Here is a 23020-nt window from a genome sequence, read left to right on the forward strand (position 1 = left end):
TGACAATAAATGGGACTAAGGTCACAACAGCTCAAGTACAATACTAGACCTCGTGGAGTCATTCATAAGAGTATTAAAGACATAACACAAAGTGTAGTGGGAATCTGGAACTCTCTCCCTAAAAAGGCTTTGGATGTTGAGATTGGTAGATTTGTGTTGGATAAGGGGATCAAAGGATAAAGAGCAAAGGCAGGTAGATGGGGTTGAGGTACAGCCATGATCTAATTGAATAAGAACATCCAAAGTAGGAGCATGAGTCGGCCATACGGCCATCGAGCCTGCTCTGTAATTTAATAAGATCATGGTTGATCTTCGACCTCAACTCCACTTTCCCGCCCAATCCCCATATCCCTGGATTCTCCTAAAGTCCAATAGCGGAATGGCACAGCAGTCTCGAGGGACTGAATGGGGCTGAATAGCCGACTCCTGTTCTTATGCATGGCTTGGATATGTGAAACAGATTAGTATGCGTACAAAGGCCAAATGACACAGCAGAGATATAACTGATAGGCATTTCTGGATAGACGCAGAGCAGTTCTTGGTGCACACCAATGCAAAAGTGTCTGCATAATTCAGGAAACGACTGAGCACACGAAAGCCCTGTGTGTCGCAGCAAGTGCAGTGTGACTCCAGTCTGTGAGTCTCCCTGAAGAGATCTGATGGGGTGATTTTGTGCGCAGACCATTTTTAAAGCACCGTCAGATTTATGAGTGAAAATGACATGAAAAAACAAACACAACTTGAATGCTTCCTGCACAGAGTTCTGGCATTGTCAGGCTTGCCATTTTGCTAGTCAGACAAAAATGTCTGCAAAATGTCTGCATTATGCAGCTCGATCAAATTATAATCAACAAGTGCTTGAAATGGCATTGAAGCAGGAAATCGAGAAAAATACTTAATTGGATAATTAAAGCTTGCATGAAAAGTCACTTTTGGCTTTTCCATTACAAATGGAATGGGAAAGTTCGGTGAAGAATTGAATGTGGAATAATTGAAGGATGAAGTGAGCTTTATGCTTGTAAAATGACCAAACACAGCCTATATTTTGAGAGCAGAAAAAATGAGGTACTGTAAACCCATGACTGCAGTTTGTGCCCAGATTTCATTTCGACTCCTCCATCCCCTAACCCCAAAATACACATGTTCAAGTCGGTGAGATTACTGAGGGTGGATGAGACTGGGAGGAGACAAAAACACTCAGAAACCTTCAGCAACATTCAATGCCAATACTCTTTTCCTTCCTCCCCACCCTCCAACCTCACACACACCCAATTCAACTCGAGAAAGATGCACTTACTGCGGGCAGGGCAGCGACTCCTGTCTCGGTTAGCATGTTACATCCAGCAGTGTGTCCATCAGGAGGGGGCATTCTCACAGGTCCAAACAGCAAGAGTGCCATTCAACAGCAATTAGGGCAATGTGCTCATTTAAGAACATTAAGAGCAGGAGTCAGTCATTCAGTTCCTCGAGCCTGCCCCGCCATTTAACAAGATCGTGGTTGATCCTCTACCTCAACTCCACCTTCCTGCATTATCCCCACATCCATTGATTCCTTTAGTGCCCAAAAATCTATCGATCTTTGCCTTGAATATACTCAACGACTGAGCATCCGCAGCTCTCTGGGGTAGAGAATTCCAAAGATTCACAACCCTGAGTGATGAACTTCCTCCTCATCTCAGTCCTACATGGCCGACCCCTTATCCTGAGACTGTGCCTCGCATGTTAACTTGTGTTTCAGTTGATTCACACCTCAGGGTGACAGAATTTCCATACCTCTACTGAGGAGTTGGGAAGAGAATATTTGAAAGTCCTACACCGCTGGTGCTAGGGGGGGGGGGGGGGGGGGGGGGCGCAGTTGTGCCGTTTTCCTTTCAGTCGGTGTTGGCAGCTCTGGTTGGACGTATTCCTTGAGGTTTCATCACATGACCTGCCACCTCCAACCACCCTGCCAAACAGCCTTTTGGCCGAACTCCAATATTTATGTAACAGAACAAAAATGTTCCACGAAAATGAAAGAAAAACACACACAATTCTTTAAATGTCATTGAGACTATTCTCCTGGAGTTACTGGCAGCAATGTTTAATTCCTGGAGAATCCAGGGCAATCCTGGAAGGTTGGCAACCCTATCTGCAGATCTCTCAAATTGTCAAGCAAATGATGCACCTTGCATTACTGTTACTGGACCTGAATGTAAGGTCATGACTGAAATCAAGGCAGGCTCAGACTTTGCCCAAGCTTTCTTTAGCCTATGATTGAGAAGGATATCTGGAATGAAGCAAGGGCTCAGCTCGATATGAAATCAAGATCCTGTCTGCCTGTCCAAGTGGAAGGACAAGACCCCACAGCACTACTTGAAGAATAGGCATCCTGGCCAACCCTCCTCCCTTAACTAACACCAGAGAATCAGACTAACTACTCATTCATGTCATTGCTGTTTGTGACATCTTGCTACGTGCAAATTGGCTCTTTCATTTACCTATATAATAGCAACTGTACTTCAAAAAAGTAATTATTTATGTGCTCAGGACATCATACTGAAAACTTCCTTTTACATCCGCAGTCTTCACTGGGAGGAACAGTACTCAGATCATAGAAACAAAGCTCGGGTGTGAGTGGGTATGTACACTGTGCAGTACTGAGATACACAAATCAGGACGGTGGGGTACAACATTTGCCATGTGCCGAGGTAACCAAGCTCACTCGGCACTACACCTGGCAATAGGGAGGAGATTAGGTGGAGACAGAAAATAGTCAGCCAGCATTCCTGCTCTACTTAGACTGTTAGATGTAGGAAGAATGTTCCCAATGTTGGGGAAGTCCAGAACCAGAGGTCACAGTCTAAGGATAAGGGGTAAGCCACTTAGGACTGAGATGAGGAGAAACTTTTCACTCAGAATTGTGAACATGTGGAATTCTCGACCACAGAAAGTTGTGGAGTCCAGTTCGTTAGATATATTCAAAGGGAATTAGATGTGGCCCTTACAGCGAGAGAGATGGAGTACAAAAGCAGGGAGGTCCTGCTGCAACTGTACAGGGTATTGGTGAGGCCACACCTGGAGTACTGCGTGCAGTTTTGGTCACCTTACTTAAGGAAGGATATACTAGCTTTGGAGGGGGTACAGAGACGATTCACTAGGCTGATTCCGGAGATGAGGGGGTTACCTTATGATGATAGATTGAGTAGACTGGGTCTTTACTCGTTGGAGTTCAGAAGGATGAGGGGTGATCTTATAGAAACATTTTAAATGAAAGGGATAGACAAGATAGAGGCAGAGAGGTTGTTTCCACTGGTCGGGGAGATGAGAACAAGGGGGCACAGCCTCAAAATACGGGGGAGCCAATTTAAAACCAAGTTGAGAAGGAATTTCTTCTCCCAGAGGGTTGTGAATCTGTGGAATTCTCTGCCCAGGGAAGCAGTTGAGGCTAGCTCATTGAATGTATTCAAATCACAGATAGATAGATTTTTAACCAATGAGGGAATTAAGGGTTATGGGGAGCGGGCGGGTAAGTGGAGCTGAGTCCACGGCCAGATCAGCCATGATCTTGCTGAATGGCGGAGCAGGCTCGAGGGGCTAGATGGCCTACTCCTGTTCCTAATTCTTATGTTCTGATGTATGTATGCTCTAAAGGGATCAAGGGGTATGGAGAGAAAGCAGGAATGGGGTACTCAAGTTGCAAAAAATGATCAGCCATAATCATATTGAATGGTGGTGCAGGCTCGAAGGGCCAAATGGCCTACTCCTGCACCTATTTTCTACGTTTCTACCCACCCCTGAGTCAGAAGGTCATGGGTTCAAGTCCCACCACAGAAATTTGAGCACAATCTGGGCTAGTGCTTCAGTGCGGTCCTGAGGGAGTGCTACACTGTCAGTCTTTTGGATGAGACGTTAAAGCGAGACCCCGTCTTCTCTCTCGGGTGGCGCTATTTTGAAGAGGAGCAGGGGAAGTTCTCTCCGGTGTCCTGGCCAATATTTATCCCCATCACGTAAACAGATGATCTGGTCATTATCTTATTGCTCTTTGTGGATCTTACTATGTTTCCCACATTACAGGGGTTGCTTCTAGGACCACTGCTTTTCGTCATATATATATTAATGACTTGGACTTGGGTGTACAGGGCACAATTTCAAAATTTGAAGATGACACAAAACTTGGAAGTATTGTGAACAGTGAGGAGGAAAGTGATAAGACTTCAGGAAGACATCAGGAAGATGGTGAAATTTAACGCAGAAAAGTGCGAAGTGATACATTTTGGTCGAAAGATTGAGGAGAAGAAATATAAACTAAAGGGCACAATCCTAAAGGGAGTGCAGGAACAAAGAGACCTGGGGGTATATTTGTGCAAATCGTTGAAGGTGGCAGGACAGGTTGAGAAAGCAGTTAAAAAAAATCTTACGGGATCCTGGACTTCATAGAGAGGTATAAGGCCAGATGTTCGTCTCCCTTGCACCTGTGTTAACACTCCGGAGGGGCAGTAAAGGGTGGTTCTAGGCATTACGGCGGGAGTCCAGCCTTTATCGCCCGGTCGGCAAATTCGGCTCATGGTTTGCGGTGGCGCAAAATCTTACCGCCCCGCCCGCTAGTTTCACGGAGATCGTGACATCAATCGTCGTGCAACGCTCCGCTAGCGCCCCGGATGCAAAATTCGGCCCCAACGCCCCATTATACGCCCGCCCCAGGAAACGTCTAAAAACCAGGCAGCGTATTTAAATGGAGGGAGGAGGGTCCTACATCACAGGGCACATTGTCTGCAACGGTTGGGCACAGCACACTGCGTCAAGCTCCAACTTGAAAGTGGCAGTTTTATCTGCCATTCCAGTGTCCTTACATCCTCAGTGAGATAATTTAATGGAGGCCATTACTAGTTCGCCAGCGTATCATGCTCCATGCTTTTGCCAGGCGACGTCAAGCTAGAAGAAGGGCTCTTGGCCATGTTGGCCCATGGATCAGGAGAGGCCACAGATGTCTGGGGAGGAGGGCTTACCCCCCACGGGTTTACAGGCACCAACGCTCATACCTCCAGCTCTCTGAGCAGCAGTGTGTGAGAAGGGAAGTGCTGACAGAGATATGCCATCTCCTACAGGCAGCCCAATACTCCCATCAACAGGTTTCCGAATTCACTGTGGTGCGCTGCATGTTGCACAGCTTGGCCATCATGAGGGGGTCAGGCGTTGCCAGTGGGGATTGCAGGCCCACCTCAGGAGGAGGAGGAGGATGAAGAGGAGCCTGGCGAGGCCCCCATTGGATAGCCCACCCCACCCACGGGGGAGGCAGCGTGGAGATGCTGCCTGACCAAGAGTCGCATGTCGCCAGCTCATAATGGACCGGTTCTCGTACACGGAGGAAACTGAGGGATGGGGCTAATACTGGACACGCTATGTGCCCCCATAAAGGCACATCTCCGGTCAACGTTGGAATGATGCACAAGACACCAATGGCAAAGGGTCAAACAGACATTTCACTGCAAGAAAGTAACGCACACTCCCCTCACCAGAAGAAACCCAGACAATAGACAAGGTTATGTTGCAGGGCACTGAGCAACAATGAAGTGCATCAAATCAAAGAAACTATGTACAGGCGTAATCAACAAAAATCAGGGCATCTGCACAACCTTGTCCTGCACATTATTCTGACTTATTTAACGCCGTGATTTTCGGCTGGGGCGTAAAAACTTCCTTGTGTAATGCCTGATTGTGGGCCCCCGATCACGGAACCTCATATTTTGCAGACGTGAGCAGACTTTTTCCAGGCGCGATCAGCACCACCACGCCGCCATTACCGCCCAAAATCTCAAACGCCTATATAAGAGTATAAAAACGTGAAAATTATGATGAACCTGTACAAAACACGGTTTTGGTCCCAACTGGAGTATTGTGTCCAATTCTAGGCACCGCACTTTAGGAAGGATGTGAAGGCCTTAGAGAAGGTGCAGAAAAGATTTACGAGAATGATTCCAGGGATGAGGGACTTCGGTTACATGGATAGACTGGAGAAGCTGGGTTGTTCGCCTTGGAGCAGAGAAGGTTGAGATTTGATGGAGGTGTTCAAAATCCTGAGGGGTCTGGACAGAGTAGATGGAGAGAAACTGTTCCCGTTGGCGGAAGGGTCGAGAACCAGAGGACACAGATTTAAGGCGAGTGGCAAAAGAACCAAAGACGACATGAGGAAAAACTGTTTTACGCAGCGAGTGGTTAGGATCTGGAATGCACTGCCTGAAAGGGTGGTGGCAGACTCGATCACCGCTTTCAAAAGGGAGTTGGATAAGTATCTGAAAGAAAACATTAGCAGGCTACGGAGAAAGGGCGGGGGAGTGGGACAAGCCGAGGTGCTCTTGCAGAGAGCCAGTACGGGCCCGACGGGCCGAATGGCCCCCTCCCATGCTGTGACCGTTCTATGATTCGAAGTGATTGCACGTCAAAGGTATTTCATTGGCTGTAAAGCACTTTGGGATGTCTTGAAGTTATGAAACGCGCTGTGTAAATCCAAATTATTTCCATCTACGCAGTGAGTCAGGTTGGAAAGAGTACATATTGGATATTAGTTGAGCAAAAGACTGGGTTCAGTTGTGATGGTGCCATCCCCATGATTAATGGGCTCCCTGCCCAGGTTCATGCCTTGAAAGTGGCCAGAGATCTGCCAGCTTCCATGGAGTTCTTCAGGAGAAAATCGAGAACAGTAACTGAACAAGAGAGATTTTACTTTGGGCTCCACATGATTGGAGAGATGCTGAGCTAATAGAAAGGGCACAGTAACATATTCAGCCGGATGCTGCCTGGTCGGAACATGGACGATGTATGAAACATCGCGGCTGTTTTTGTTGGAACGGAGAAGATTACAGGTCGAGGAGATAGAGGGGTTTAAAATGACGAAGGGATCGGACGGGGTAGATGGAAACAGGCCGTTTCCCGGGGCTGTCAGCTCCAGATTTAGGACAGAGAGCAGGAGAAATGTTGCTTTAGTTACACAGAGGGCTGGGAGGGCTGCCAGATTTAGTGATTGAAGCAGAAACCATGTCAGGTGGTTGAAGGCAAGGGGAATAAAGGAATATGGGTCAGAATGGCACACGGGATTAGGGCCACAGCTGGTGAGGAGACCAACACCAAAACGGACAGGTTGGCCCAATGGGCCATTTTCCTGTTGTAATTTCTACATTATTTGAAAACCCAGTCCACTGATCTCGCTACCATTCTGCAGGAACAAGATTATGGTGCAGGAATATTTTGCGGCGTGTCACAGTCACTTTCACAGTTTAAACAATATATTCGTTGTTCAGTTACAGAACTTTTTCTTGAAAAGAAACATGTCCGATGGCACTGTGCTTACCTTTATTTTCTTTCTGTGTTTAATTTTTGGGACATTTTTGTCTGCCGGTCTCACTATTTTGTCTGCTTTGATCCATTCATCGTACCTGACAATCCAAAAAAAAAAGCAAGCTCACACCATGTGTTAGAAGGGCATGCTGCAGATTACCAGCACACATGAGGGTACATTGAAACGTACAGAATTCTTACAGGGCTCGACAGGCCAGATGCAGGGAGGATGTTTCCCCCCGGGGCTGGGGAGTCTAGAACCAGGGGTCACAGTCTCAGAATAAGGGGTCGGCCATTTAGACTGAGATGAAGAGAAACTGCTTCACTCAGAGGGTGGTGAATTTTTGCAATTCTCTACCCCAGAGGGCTGTGGAGGCTCAGTCTTTGATTATATTCAAGACAGAGATCGATAGATGTTTGAATATTAAGTCAATCAGGGGATATGGGGACAGTGCAGGAAAGTGGAGTTGAGGTAGAAGATCAGCCATGATCTTATTGAATGGTGGAGCAGGCTCGAGGGGCCGAATGGCCTACTGCTGCTCCTAATTCTTATGTTCTTATTCAGCACTCCCAAAGGGCTGTTCAAAAGTTTATGCTGCAGAGCTGCAGCCCAGCTTCACCTCATGCACTACGATGGAAGTGCGGGACGGGCAAATCCACCTCATGGAGCAACCAGAGCTTTACGAACAAGGCAAAGCGCACTTTGGAAAACAGAACACAAGATGTGGATATAATTTAACACTGCTAGATGCTGAATCCCATTATATGCAATAAGATGGAGCAGACATTGAAAGGTTATTGACAAGACAAAGCTACGTTACGCCAGGACAGTCGTATTGAACAGCGACATTTCGACACAGGAAAAACCAGCATAATCCCTTGAAAACTCCGATCCCTTTAAATGCAAACTACAAATGTGAGCAATGCTTTGGCAAGTCTCGACCGGAACGACTTGTAAAAATGGGCACAGAATGTTTTCTTTTTATCAAGCGGCGTGAAAAGCACAGCTATGGTACCCGTCACTGCCAACAGAAGTAGCCAGAGATAAGAAGCGGAACCCTGGTGCAAAAATAGCTTTCATAGAAACATAGAAATTAGGTGCAGGAGCAGGCCATTCGGCCCTTCGAGCCTGCACCACCATTCAATAAGATCATGGCTGATCATTCCCTCAGTACCCCTTTCCTGCTTTCTCTCCATACCCCTTGATCCCTTTAGCCGCAAGGGCCACATCTAACTCCCTCTTGAATACATCTAACGAACTGGCATCAACAACTTTCTGTGGTAGAGAATTCCACAGGTTCACAATTCTCTGAGTGAAGAAATTTCTCCTCATCTCGGTCCTAAATGGCTTGCCCCTTATCCTTAGACTGTGTCCCTTGGTTCTGGACTTCTCCAGTATTGGGAACATTCTTCCTGCATCTAACCTGTCCAGTCTCGTCATAATTTTATATGTTTCTATGAGATCCCCTCTCATTCTTCTAAACTCCAGTGAATACAGGCCCAGTCGATCCAGTCTCTCCTCATATGTCAGTCCCGCCATCCCGGGAATCAGTCTGGTGAACCTTCGCTGCACTCCCTCAATAGCAAGAACGTCCTTCCTCAGATTAGGAGACCAAAACTGAACACAATATTCCAGGTGAGGCCTCACCAAGGCCCTGTACAACTGCTGTAAGACCTCCCTGCTCCTATACTCAAATCCCCTCGCTATGAAGGCCAACATGCCATTTGCCGCCTTCACCGCCTGCTGTACCTGCATGCCAACTTTCAATGACTGATGTACCATGACACCCAGGTCTCGTTGCACCTCTCCTTTTCCTAATCTGCTGCCATTCAGATAATATTCTGCCTTCCTGGAGTTTTGTTTTCCTTCAAATACATTTGTGCCATTCTAGGAGACTTGTGTTGGTTTCAATATTGTGTTGTAAAGCATCCTTCCATCCTCCCATTGAACATGTACAGTGCCTGAAGTACCAGGTTCAGCTGACTCTCAAGCACTCGCTTCATATGGATACAGTCCGTTGTACTGATTGCTACGAGAATGGCCACTTAAAGCCCAGGAAAGTTGGGGGTGGGAAAATACGTTACATTTCGTAAAAACTTTGAAGTAGATTTTTTAAACTAAACCAGAAGAATTGGATTTTTTGTCCCCCAACTGCACCCCCAGTATAAGTTCCCCAGTAAGTTTATCTCCACGTCTGCCTTTGCTGCAAGGCGGCAGCGTAGAGCCTCCTCCCACACTACAATCCTGCTTTGATCTTCCCTCACTGCAGATCTGAAACCCGAGTTTGCCCAGGGGCACGGACACATTGTGCTGCCCCCACAGTCCCTTCAGCACTGCTTCCATGCAGCAAAGGACGAACACAGCACAAATATCTCCAAATATACGTGCAGCCCGGCCTCCCACCTTGCACACTCTGTAAACTTGGGCTCATCGAAAACTCCACTGTCCCGTGTCCTAACTCACATCAAGTCCAGTTCACCCATCACCCCTATGCTTACTGACCTACATTGGCTCCGGGTCAGCAACACCTTGATTTTAAAATTCTCATCCTCATTTTCAAATCCCTCCATGGCCTTGCCCCTCCCTCTCTCTGTAACCTCCTCCAGCTCTACAACCCTCCCTATCTCTGTAACCTCCTCCAGCTCTACAACCCTCCCTATCTCTGTAACCTCCTCCAGCCTTACAACCCTCCCTATCTCTGTAAACTCCTCCAGCCTTACAACCCTCCCTATCTCTGTAACCTCCTTCAGCTCTACAACCCTCCCTATCTCTGTAACCTCCTCCAGCCTTACAACCCTCCCTATCTCTGTAACCATCCAATTCTGGCCTCTTGTGCATCCCCGAATTTAATCACTCCGCCACTGGTGGCCGAGCCTTCAGCTGCCTGGGCCCTAAGCTCTGGAATTCCCTCCCTAAACCTCTCCGCCCCTCCAACTCTGACCTCCTTAAAACCTACCTCTTTCACCAAGCTTTTGGTCACCTGTCCTAATAGCTCCTTATTTGCCTCGGTGTCAAATTTTGTTCAACACTCCTGTGAAGCGCCTCTTACTACGTTAAAAGTGCTATATAAATGCAAGTTGTTGATGAAGGAACAAGAGAATGATGTGTATACAATTTAGTGTTAAACTCACTGACATAGTTGCAGGCTTTTAAGAAAACAGCACAGTTTGTAAAGTGGATGGGCTTTTTCAACATGAGCAACGTGTTTAATGAAGGGAGGAGGTCTATACACAATTTGGAAAGCATTATGCAAGCCTTATTTGTAAGTGACTGAGGTGATAGGTTGGTGTCCATCAGTGAGCATAGATGTAACTACTGCCCCTTGAAACTCAAGTAGCCAATTCACTCGCATTAAGAAACACTGGTATTTATAGAACATTGTACAATTTTCCCCTTGCTCATTCCTTACTGCGACCATAGTGCACTGTGCAAACTTATTCAGGCTTCCAAGGTTGCAAGGGCATTGCTTCGTTTGGAAGTCGTGGTACAACCACTCATTACCACAGGCTATCTAACACAAGACAGGTATGCCAGAGGGTAGCTACATTACATTAGTACCAAGAACACAAGTCGGATGCTACAGATGTTCAGTGTGCCCAGGGCTCAGTCGCTCTTCCCCCATTTATGTATGCTTCAATTAACTGGGATGTAGAGCCGCAAAGAATACCATCTCCAATTCCGGCCTCTTGTGCGTCCCCAATTTTCGGCGCCCCAGCATTGCCGGCCATGCCTTCAGCTGCCTAGGCCCTGAGCTCTGGAATTCCCTCCCTAAACCTCTCCACCTCCTTCACAACGCTCCTTAAGACCTCCCTCTTTGACCAAGCTTTTGGTCGTGCGTCCTAATATCTCCTTCTGTGGCTTGCTGTCAAATTTTGTTTGATAACGCTGCTGTGAAGCGCCTTGGAACGTTTAACAGTGTAAAAAGGCGCTGTATAAAATCAAGTTGTTGTTGTTGTTCAATGAGACGTATTCAATGTAGGTCAAATGAAGTAATGTTGCTATTGCCTCTTTGTCTTCTTGCCTCCTCCCCGGAGGAACGAAGCACCCACTAAAACCAAGTGCTTGTCCAAAGCCTCACGTCAACAGCCGCGAAAAGCACGGAATTGAAAGGACAGACTAGACCCTGCGGTTAATTCAAACACTCACTCTCCCAGCACAGGAATCTAGTACGCAAAAGGGGACCACCGGCACATTTTATAGCAACCGAGCAAAGTGCAGCAAACCAACTACTTCATGATGTTGAAAAGATTTACGCCAACAGGGGAACAAGTGCTGGGCACAATGCACTAGGATTAAGGTAGGGGCACAGACACAAAAGTTCCAAGTCCTGCTGCACAAGTTTCAAATCACTCACTGCAAGGCTACAATCTAGGACGACATGACTGTTAGAGAAGAGAGGGGAGACGAGTGACCAAAGTAATGGAATGATTTAATCTGCAGGACGTTCCCTTTTAACAGCTCTATATGAGATAGGTGGTTTATAGCTTCTAACTCACCTCACATTCCAGCCACAGTAGTGAACCAGGTACAGGACCATTCCACCCTCTACGTCACAATCTTTAATGCTGGCTTCATACAGCTTCTGGTTCCTCCCTCGACCATATCTCACTTGGACTTTCATTCCTGGTGGGTAGCACTCAAATTCTTCCTCTTCATCTTCCCTCTCTTCATCATCATCATCATCACCACCATCTTCCTCCTCCTCTTCATCTTCCTCATCCTCTTCATCTTCCTCATTCTCTTTACTGCTTTCATCCCTAACCCCAGATAAATGAAAAACATGTATGTTTTTAAAAAACAATATTAACAATTTCCTTTCGTTATGCTTTACGTTCACATTAAAAATGGTCACTGTGATGGCGTGATACACTGCAATATTGTCGTTCTAGCCTCCCTTCCAAACCTCAGGCCATTCTGAGCACCAACACTGCCTCCTTCTCCAGTAACTACTGTGCAAAATGGAACGCTAGTAACTTGTGCTTAAAATGGACCCAAAGAGGATAAAAGAACCACTGCCCAGCTGTGTACCATTTTAAAACTTAAAAGCTACAAAAATGTTTTTTTTTTTTAAATGTAGTTTTAAAATAGTGATTTAATGCAAGACTTTTTAATACCCATAGACGCCTTTGCACTTCCTATCAGCTTAAATAGTTTGCACTGGTGCAGAGAGCCGAGGTCCAAAGTTGCAGCCCTGGAAGGCGCAACCGAAAGGTGTGCGAGAGTCAGAAAATCCCCCTCCTTCCCCGAGGAACGCCAGAAGAGGCTGTGAAAATCCTTCCTCAACACTCCATGCCGCGACGACAACAGCCACGCGGGAATGTAATGATCACACGATGAATTATTTGTTGCAGGACTTGAATCGTTCACAAATGTGCAAGTATCAGAATCGTACAACACAATGTGGAAATGTCAAAAAAAAAGTGTGGTGAAAACCTGCGAAAGATATATATTTTTGAGTTGCTGAGATGACGAGATCGGAGGCTGGCAAACTGGATCCAAACTAGCTGACAATAGGTGCCCGAACCCCAGCTCATGGACCACATCGAGCCCGTGAGCCCTGCCAATCATAGTCTCCAAGGTCAGGCAATGCATTCCTGGTCACACTTTTATATTTGATTTGTCTATCGGGACATTTTGTGGGCCGGGAGGTTTGGAAAGGACTTAGCTTAGCGCTCTTGCCTCATGGGCGGATACAGCCTAAATCAGAACACCGAGCGCCGTTCGGATCAACAACTTGACACGTGTGTAAATTAATACGGAATGTGGATTTAAACTCTCTGTACCCGAGGCACCACAACACACACCACGAAGACAAATAACTCGGCAGCCCTGACAACATTTTACACGAGTTACTCAGAGTCCAGGTATTACTCCTCGAATGCAAAAGTCCCAATGATAGTTTCCACAGAGGTCAATTTTCTCCTCATGAGCAGCCTGAGCAGTACACCTTGTGGAAGCGCACGACCTCTGCTCTATACACCCCTCTACCCCCGGCCTGTAAAGTTCTCCAAGTTGTCTCTCTTATATGCAAGGAACGCTACAGAAATGCAAGTGGTTGTACACTGGAACGAGTATTCCACGGGAAGTTTAAAATGAGCTTCTGATGAAAGTAATCATCTGTATAATTAGAACTAGGTCTTGTTTGCACGTTAATTGACTGACGGGTAGGAAGTCACAATGCTGCCTGAAGCTACAATAAATTTGGCCAAAACGGTCTTGACATTTACTATCATTCACAGCCAGCTCAATGAAGTTGGAACGACCATCGCTGCAAGATTAATACCAAGTGGTTCTCAAACCTCTTCAGGCCAAGCAGCACCAACAAATGATCACAACATTTTACACCACACCTCACTCTGTATTACAAACTAGCCCTGTGCTGAGTTCCTGCCTCTGGTTTTAGTAGCTAACCTGCACTGATTTTATGAGCTATCCTGCTGGCTTTCCTGTCTCTGGTTCACTAACTATTCATCTGCTGGTTTTCCTGTCTCTGTATTAATTATTCCTGTGCCAGTGTTACTGCACCGAGTTCACCACTTCACCATCACTTCTCGTATATTTTCCTCCTTCAGACTCCTACCATCAAGGTCCCCAGCAACAATCTACAGTCCCTTACTACTGCAACAGCACAGCCTGTTTGGAGATAATTCTCAAACCACAGGCCCTGCAATTGCCTCCTTCAGAAGTCAGTGGCTCGCTGGTTTCAGTGGTTTCCCCCACTGCTCTGCATGCAGCAGGAACTGGCCAATCTGTAGTCAGTCCCACCTTCACCTGCTTCTCTCTCGTCAGTCTCCCTGTGTATGTCACTGCCTCTCTCTCCCCTCCCCTCCCCCCATCTCTCCCCCGCCGCCCTCTCCCTCCCCCTCCCACCGCCCTCTCGTCCCCTCGCCCCCTCCGTCCCTTTTCAATTATCAAATTATCATCCAAGACCGCCCACAGTTTCTATTCCATCCGTTAAATTGGTGTTTGATTGAAACAGGCCCCATTGAAAGATCGCAAAGTGCCGCAGTACAGCGGGACTTGGGGGTACTTGTGCATGAAACACAAAAAGATAGTATGCAGGTACAGCAAGTGATCTGGAAGGCCAATGGTATCTTGGCCTTTATAAAAGCAGGGAAGTCTTGCTACAATTATACAGGGAATTGGTGAGGCCACACCTGGAATACTGCGTGCAGTTTTGGTTTCCATATTTACGAAAGGATATATTTGCTTTGGAGGCAGTTCAGAGAAGGTTCACTCGGTTGATTCCGGGGATGAGGGGGTTGACTTATGAGGAAAGGTTCAGTAGGTTGGGTCCCTACTCATTGGAATTCAGAAGAATGAGAGGTGATCTTATCGAAACGTATAAGATTATGAGGGATGTTTCCACTGATGGGGGAGACGAGAATAAGGGGCCGCCCATTTAAAACAGAGCTGGAGAAATTTCTTCTCTCAGAAGGTTGTAAATCTGCTGGGACGTACAATAAATTTAAGACAGAAATAGACAGTTTCTTAAACGGTAAGGGAATAAGGGGTTATGGGGAGCGGGCGGGGAAGTGGAGCTGAGTCCATGATCAGATCAGCCATGATCTTATTGAATTGTGCAGCAGGCTCGAGGGGCCGTATGGCCTACTCCTGCTCCTATTTCTTATGTTCTTATGATTGTACCAATAACAAAGGTCATTTTGAAAGGCTGTAAGTGAAAGGTAAAACTTCCATTGACAATAATTACAATTTGTCATTCCATTCCATTGTTGCGTCATGTGGAGCAATGTTTTCTTCAATACAACGACATACCTTGAAATTTAGATCCCTGTCCCAGGCCAATCACACAGGATGCCCTTTCACAAATTCAGCTGATGCATCTGCCCATGCTTTAGAAGCTGGTTTGCATCAGATCGACCATTTAACGTTTCGTACATCTTCAAGCAGCTGGTCCTGGGTGCAAGTTTAATTTTTATTAAATTATGAAACACTCACCCATGTTTTTCCAAATCCTCCAATTTTTCAATCTTTAATTCTTCCGCTTTGCATCTGGGAATGTCTTTCACGTCACTGATTTGGTCTCCTTTGCTTCCCTCGCTCTCTTTGGCTTTCACTTTGCCGCTGTCCGTTCTGGTGTCTGGTGCCTGTGCCGTGCATTCTGGCAGGTGTTTCTTTCTCGCCTAAGAGGGCAAAACAGCTCGGTTACACGCAGCAAGGACCCAGGCCCACTCACTTGGTTTTCGGCTGGTTGGTGGGCGGCCTGCTCCCAGGCCTCCCCCTCCAGGTCCGATAAAGCAGCTCCATCCCAGCATTCCTCTTTCACTGCAGCCCATGCCAGGCTAGCAGCTCGTCAGGAAGGGAACACGCTGCCAAACTGCTGCATGTGTTTTTTGATTATTCCAGGCGGAGTATCAGCTTTCGCCAAGTTTTCAAAGTCACTATACAGGTATTTTTAGTTCTCAGTGGGTTTATAGTTACCGGGTTTCATCTTTCAGAAAGTGCAGGCTCTTACAAAGTAGTGACTGAACTCGGTGCCTTCCCGCTCTGAGTGGTTCATCACATGCACCGTATAAATCTACTGAACCACTCTATTAACAGAGCTGTCAACACTGAGCAAATCCGAGGTGTGAGATTTTCAGTCGTGAGCACACATACCCGAGCCAGTGCCCCAAACAATGAACCATGGGGCATAGAAAGAGGCTATTCAGCCCATCGTAACTATACCGGCTATCAATCACTGTGGGAAGGAGCAAGTAGAAAAAATGATTAATACAGAGAAGATAGATCAATTTTGGCCATGACTTGCTCCAATTTTTTGGGGAGTAATTTGGTTTTTCTGGCCGAAGTCAAAAAATCCCATTTTCCCCAATAAACTTGCTCCAGAGTAACTTTTTTTAGTTCAGTTTATTTTTTTCAAAAGGGGGGCGTTCCCAGACACTAAGGCCAGTTTTGGCCAGCTAACATTTACACCAAATCGACTTAGGTCAATGTATGTGGCCAGCTCTGAAAAACGTTGCGGGCAGTTAAGAAATCGGCGCAGGTAAGTAAGGAAAGTCCTGCACCCAAGCAGCAAAAATTCTAGTTAAAATAACGAAATAAAAATAAAGAACTCAGGTAAACAATTAAATATTTGAAGTAAATCCTACCTTGGACCAGGGAAGGCAGTGGGCCAGCCTGTACGGGAGACCATTCGGCGTGGGATAGGGGCGGCTGGCAAAGACGCATCAGGAGGGGGGGCGCGGAGGGGGGGTGGAAAGAGGGATGGAGGGGAGAGGAGAGGCTGGGCTGCCCGAGAGTAGACGCAACATTGGGAGAGGGGGGAAGAGAGGAAAGGCTGGGCTCGGTGGCTTGGGGGGGGGGGGGGGGGGGGGGGGGGAGATTTTATTAAGGCTCACACATATTTCAAGCAGGAGCACTGGCTGTCCATTTCTAGGGCTGCTCAAAAATCGAATCGGGTAGGCAAGCAGCCAGTATTTTAAAACCCAAACGGGGCTACACAGCGACGCACTTCAAAAATGGCCGAGTGCCAAGTTTCGGCACTACTGCGCATGTGCAATCATCGGGGCCAATGCCACTGCGCATGCGCGACGCTGCCGCCACTTGTTTCGGCGCAGGCCTGTAGCTCCGCCCCCCCCACTGATATATCTGCACCGTGCCAGGGCCCTGGATGCTCTGCAGAGCGGCCAGGATGGGACCATTTTTTTTCGCGGCAGTTTATAGCGCACAAAGTCGGCGCACAACGGGTCAGTGCGCCAAAAAAAAAAGGCATGGCCAAAATTGGACCCTATGAGAGTAAACTGGCAAGAAATATAAAAATAGACAGCAAGAGCTTCAACAGGTATATAAAAAGGTAGCTAAAGTAAACATTGGTCCCTTAGAGGATGAGACTGGGGAATTAACAATGGGGAACAGGGAAATGGCAGAGACTTTGAACAAATATTTTGTATTGGTCTTCACGATAGAAGACACTAAAAGCATCCCAATAATTGATAATCAAGGGGCTATTGGGGGAGGGGAACTTAAAACAATCACTATCACTGGAGGAAAAAGTACTTGGCAAACTAATGGGACTAAAGGCGGACAAGTCCTCTGAACCTGATGGCCTGCATCCTAGAGTCTTAAAAGAAGTGGCTGCAGAGATAGTGGATGCATTGGTTGTAATCGACCCAAATTCCCTGGATTCTGGAGAGGTCCCAGCGGACTGGAAAACCGCAAATGTAACGCCCCTATTTAAGAAAGGAGGGAGACAGAAAGCAGAAAACTACAGACCAGTTAGCCTAACATCTGATACTGGGAACATGCTGGAGTCCATTATTATGCAAGCAGTAGCAGGACATTTAGAAAATCATAATACAGTCAAACAGAGTCAGCATGGTTTTATGAAAGGGAAATCATGTTTGACAAATTTGCTGGAATTACGAGCAGAGTGATAAAGGAGAACAAGTTGATGTCGGATATTTGGATTTTCAGAAAGCATTCGATAAGGTGCCACACAAAAGGTTATTGTAAAATATAAGAGCTCACGGGGTTGGGGGTAATATAGCGTGGATAGAGGATTGGCTAACTAACAGAAAACAGAGAGTTGGGATAAATGGGTCATTTTCAGGTTGGCAAACTGTAACTAATGAGGTGCCACAGGGATCAGTGGTGGGACCTCAACGATTCACAATCTATATTAATGACTTGGATGAAGGGACCGAGTGTAATGTAACCAAAATTTCTGATGATACAAAGATAGATGGGAAGGCAAGTTGTGAGGAGGATGCAAAACATTTACAAAGGGATATAGACAGGCTCAGTGAGTGGGCAAAAATTTGGCAGATGGAGTATAATGTAGGAAAATGTGAGGTTATCCACTTTGGTAGGAGAAAATAAAAGCTAATTATTATTTAAATGGGGAGCGATTACAAAATGCTATAATACAGAGGGATCAGGGGGTTCTTCTCCAAAAGGTTAGTATGCAGGTACAGCAAGTAATCAAGAAGACAAATGGAATGCTGGCCTTTATTGCAAGGGGGATAGAGTATAAAAGCAGGGCATTGGTAAGACCACACCTGGAGTACTGCGTAAAGTTTTGGTCTCCTTATTTAAGGATGGATATACTTGCATTGGAGGCAGTTTAGAGAAGGTTCACGAGGTTGATTCCGGAGATGAAGCAGGCTAGGCCTATACACCTTGGAGTTTAGAAGAATGAGAGGTGATCTTATTGAAACATAAAAGATTTTGAGGGGGTTTGACAGGGTAGATGTAGAGAGGATGTTTCCCCTCGTGGGGGAGTCTAGAACTAGGGGGCATAGTTTCAGAATAAGGGGTCGCCTATTTAAAACAGAAATTAGGAATTTCTTCTCTCAGAGGGTTGTAAATCTATTGAATTCTCTGCCTCAGAGAGCGGCTGAGGCTGAGTCATTGAATATATTTAAGGCGGAGATAGACAGATTTTTGAGCGATAAGGGAGTCAAGGGTTATGGGGAGCGGGCGGGGAAGCGGAGCTGAGTCCATGATCAGATCAGCCATGATCTTATTAAATGGCGGAGCAGGCTCGAGGGGCCAAATGGCCTACTCCTGTTCCTGTTTAGCGAAAAGGAGGAATTGAAGGAAATCTTTATTAGTCAGGAAATTGTGTTAGGGAAATTGATGGGATTGAAGGCCGATAAATCCCCAGGGCCTGATGGTCTGCATCCCAGAGTACTCAAGGAAGTGGCCATAGAAATAGTGGATGCATTGGTGATCATTTTCTAACATTCTATTGACTCTGGATCAGTTCCTATGGACTGGAGGGTAGCTAAGGTAACACCAATTTTTTTTAAAAGGAGGGAGAGAAAACAGAGAATTATCGACCGGTTAAGTCTGACATCGGTGGTGGGGAAAATGTTGGAATCAATTATTAAAGATAAAATAGCAGCGCATTTGGAAAGCAGTGATAGGATCGGTCCTACTCAGCATGGATTCAGGAAAGGGAAAGCATGCTTGACAAATCTCCTAGAATTTTTTGAGGATGTAACTAGTAGAGTGGACAAGGGAGAACCAGTGGACGTGGTGTAATTGGACTTTCAAAAGGCTTTTGACAAGGTCCCAAGAGATTAGTGTGCAAAATTAAAGCACATGGTTTGGGGATAATGTACTGCCGTGGATAGAGAACTGGTTGGCAGACAGGAAGCAGAGAGTTGGAATAAACGGGTCCTTTTCAGAATGGCAAGCAGTGACAAGTGGAGTGCCGCTGGGCTCAGTGCTGGGACCCCAGTTATTTACAATATACATCAATGATTTAGATGAAGGAATTGAATGTAATATCTCCAAATTTGCAAATGACACTAAGCTGGGTGGCGGTGTGAGCTGTGTGGGGGACGCTAAGAGGCTGCAGGGTGACTTGGGCAGGTTAGGTGAGTGGGAAAATGCATGGCAGATGCAGTATAATGTGGATAAATGTGAGGTTATCCACTTTGGTGGCAAAAACAGGAAGACAGAATATTATCTGAATGGTGACAGATTAGGAAACGAGGAGGTGCAACGAGACCTGGGTGTCATGGTACATCAGTCATTGAAGTTTGGCATGCAGGTACAGCAGGCGGTGAAGGTGGTAAATGGCATGTTGGCCTTCATAGCTAGAGGATGAGAGTATAGGAGCAGGGAGGTCTTACTGCAGTTGTACAGGGCCTTGGTAAGGCCTCACCTGGAATATTGTGTACAGTTTTGGTCTCCTAATCTGAGGAAGGACATTGTTGCTATTGAGGGAGTACAGCGAAGGTTCACCAGACTGATTCCCGGGATGGCAGGACTGACATATGAGGAGAGACTGGAGCGACTGGGTTTGTATCCACTGGAATTTAGAACAATGAGAGGGGATCTCATAGAAACATAAAATTCTGACGGGATTGGACAGGTTAGAGGCAGAAACAATGTTCCTGTTGCTGGGGAGTTCCAGAACCAGGGGTTACAGTCTAAGAATAAGGGGTAAGCCATTTAGGACTGAGATGAGGAGAAACTTCTTCACTCAGAGAGTGGTTAACCTGTGGAATTCTCTACCACAGAAAGTTGTTGATGCCAGTTCGTTAGATATACTCAAAAGGGAGTTAGATATGGCCCTTACAGCCAAAGGCATTAAGGGGTATGGAGAGAAAGCAGGAAAGGGGTACTGAGGTTGAATGATCAGCCATGATCTTATTGAATGGCGGTGCAGGCTCGAAGGGCCGAATGGCCTGCTCCTGCACCTAATTTCTATGTTTCTTATTCTCTTATGTTATGCAGAAAGGATTTGCTGATAATTGGGAAGTAAGAAGTGCCAGGCAATGACCATGTCCAACAAGCGGGCATCTAACCACCTCTCCTTGACATTCAACGACATTACCATCATCAAATCCCCAACCATCAACATCCTGGGGATCACCATTAACCAGAAGCTTAACTGGACCAGCCACAGAAATACTGTAGCAACAAGAGCGGATCAGAGGCTGGGTATTCTGCGGCCAGTGTCTCACCTTCCGACTCCCCAAAGCCTTTCCACCATCTACAAGGCACAAGTCAGGAGTGTGATGGAATACTCTCCACTTGCCTGGATGAGTGCAGCTCCAACAACACTCGAAGCTCGACACCATCCAGGACAAAGCAGGCTGCTTGATTGGCCCCCCATCCCCCACCTTCAACATTCACTCCCTCCACCACAGGCGCACCGTGGCTGCAGTGTGTACCATCTACAAGATGCACTGCAGCAACTCGCCAAGGCTTCTTCAGCAGCACCTCCCAAACCCGCAACCTCGAGGACAGGGGCAGCAGGCGCGTGAGAACACCATCCTCCTGACTTGGAAATATATCGCCTTTCCTTCATCGTCGTTTGGTGAAATTCCTGAAACTCCCTCACCAAAAACACTGTGGGAGCACGGACTGCACCGGTTCAAGAAAGTGGCTCACCACCACCTTCTCAAGGGCAACTCGGGATGACCCATAAACTCTGGCCTTGCCAGCGACGCCCACATCCCGTGAATGAATAAAGAAAAATTTGCATTTATATAGCACCGTTCACATCCTCAACACCCAAAGCATTCCACAGTCAATAACATATTCTTGATGTGTAGTCACTGTTGTTGGCAAACACAGCAGCCAAGAAAGGTATATAGCACATTTCTCAACCTCAATTTGCACACAACAAAGTCCCACAAACAACAATGAGATAAATATCCAGTTAATCTGTTTTTGTAGCTAATTGATAGTGTTGGTTAAGGAACAATTGATAGCATAGAGAACTCTCCTGCTCTTCTTCGAAATAGTGCTGTGGGATATTTTACCCCTACCTGAGGGGGCAGACAGGGCCTCAGTTTAACATTTCATCCAACTGACAGCACCTTGGACAGTGCAGCACACTCTCAGTACTGCCTGCCAGGATTACGTGCTTGAACCCAGAACCTTCTGACCCAGAGGCACAAATGTTACCACTAAGCCACTGCTGACACCAATGAGGCATACACAGCCTGTTATTGCTCTCGCTTGAGCTAACTGTCCTTATTACTAATATTTTCTTCACCGGACACCCAATGGAAATGAAGGGTGTGGTATAAAAGGAGGTGTAACGAGCCGCTTACCACCATTCACATTTTGGCAATGGAAAAGAATGGAATAATTTGCCAGCTGTTTTCAATTAATAGCGTTCCCAATGGTAGAAGAGGTCCTGAGCAACATCAACTTGCATTTATATAGCACCTTTAACATAGTAAAACGCCTCAAGGTACTTCACAGAAGCGTAATCACATAAAATTTGACAGAGTCAGATATTCGGTCAGGTGACCTAAAGCCTGGTCAAAGAGGTAGGTTTTAAGGAGCGTCTTAAAGGAGGAGGCAGAGGGGTTTAGGGAGGGAATTCCAGAGCTTAGGACCTTGGCAGCTGAAGGCACGGCCGATTCTGGGGCGGTCCCAGCGGATTGGAAAACCGCAAATGTAACGCCCCGATTTTAAAAAGGAGGCAAACAGAAAGCAGGAAACTATAGACCAGTTAGCCTAACATCTGTCGTTGGGAAAATGCTGGAGTCCATTATTAAGGAAGCAGTAGCAGAACATCTGGAAAAGCATAATTTAATCAAGCAGAGTCAGCATGGTTTTATGAAAGGGAAATCATGTTTGACGAATTTGCTGGAGTTCTTTCAAGATGTAACGAGCAGGATGTGTAAGGGGGAACCAGTGGATGTGGTGTATTTGGATTTCAAGAAGGCATTCGATAAGATGCCACATAAAAGGTTACTGCACAAGATAAAAGTTCACGGATTGGGGGTAATATATTAGCATGGATAGAGGATTAGCTAACTAACAGAAAACAGAGAGTCGGGATAAAATGGGTCATTTTCCGATTGGCAAACAGTGACTAGTGGGGTGCCTCAGGGATCAGTGCTGGGGTCTCAACTATTTACAATCTATATTAATGACTTGGATGAAGGGACTGAGTGTAATGTAGCCAAGTTTGCTGATGATACAAAGATGGGTGGGAAAGCAAGTTGTGAGGAGGACACACACAATCTGCAAAGGGATATAGACAGGCTAAGTGATTGGGCAAAAATTTGGCAGGTGGAGTATATAATGTGGGAAAATGTAAGGTTATCCACTTTGGCAGAAAAAATAAAGAAGCAAATTATAATTTAAATGGAGAAAAATTGCAAAGTGCTTCAGTACAGAGAGACCTGGGGGTACCTTGTGCATGAAACACAAAAAGTTAGTATGCAGGTACAGCACGTAATTAGGAAGGCAAATGGAATGTTGGCCTTT

The 23020-nt window shown here is 46.3% G+C and overlaps 1 protein-coding gene across 2 annotated transcripts in view; it reads right to left on the bottom strand.

Annotated features, from left to right (window-relative positions):
• The window catches only part of arid4b (AT-rich interaction domain 4B), a 212052-nt gene that overhangs the window by 41012 nt on the left and 148020 nt on the right, over positions 1-23020 (bottom strand). Inside the window, exons 17-19 of one of the 2 annotated variants that reach the window (XM_070884648.1) lie at positions 15272-15456; positions 11809-12069; positions 7325-7409 (exon numbers count right to left, since the gene is read on the bottom strand). In XM_070884648.1, coding sequence (XP_070740749.1) covers positions 7325-7409; positions 11809-12069; positions 15272-15456 — 531 coding nt within the window. The remainder of the gene's footprint in view (positions 1-7324; positions 7410-11808; positions 12070-15271; positions 15457-23020) is intronic. The other variant, XM_070884649.1, reaches the window with a different exon arrangement.

This window comes from Pristiophorus japonicus, chromosome 7 (genome assembly GCF_044704955.1).
Source record: "Pristiophorus japonicus isolate sPriJap1 chromosome 7, sPriJap1.hap1, whole genome shotgun sequence".
Taxonomy (NCBI): Eukaryota; Metazoa; Chordata; class Chondrichthyes; family Pristiophoridae; genus Pristiophorus; species Pristiophorus japonicus.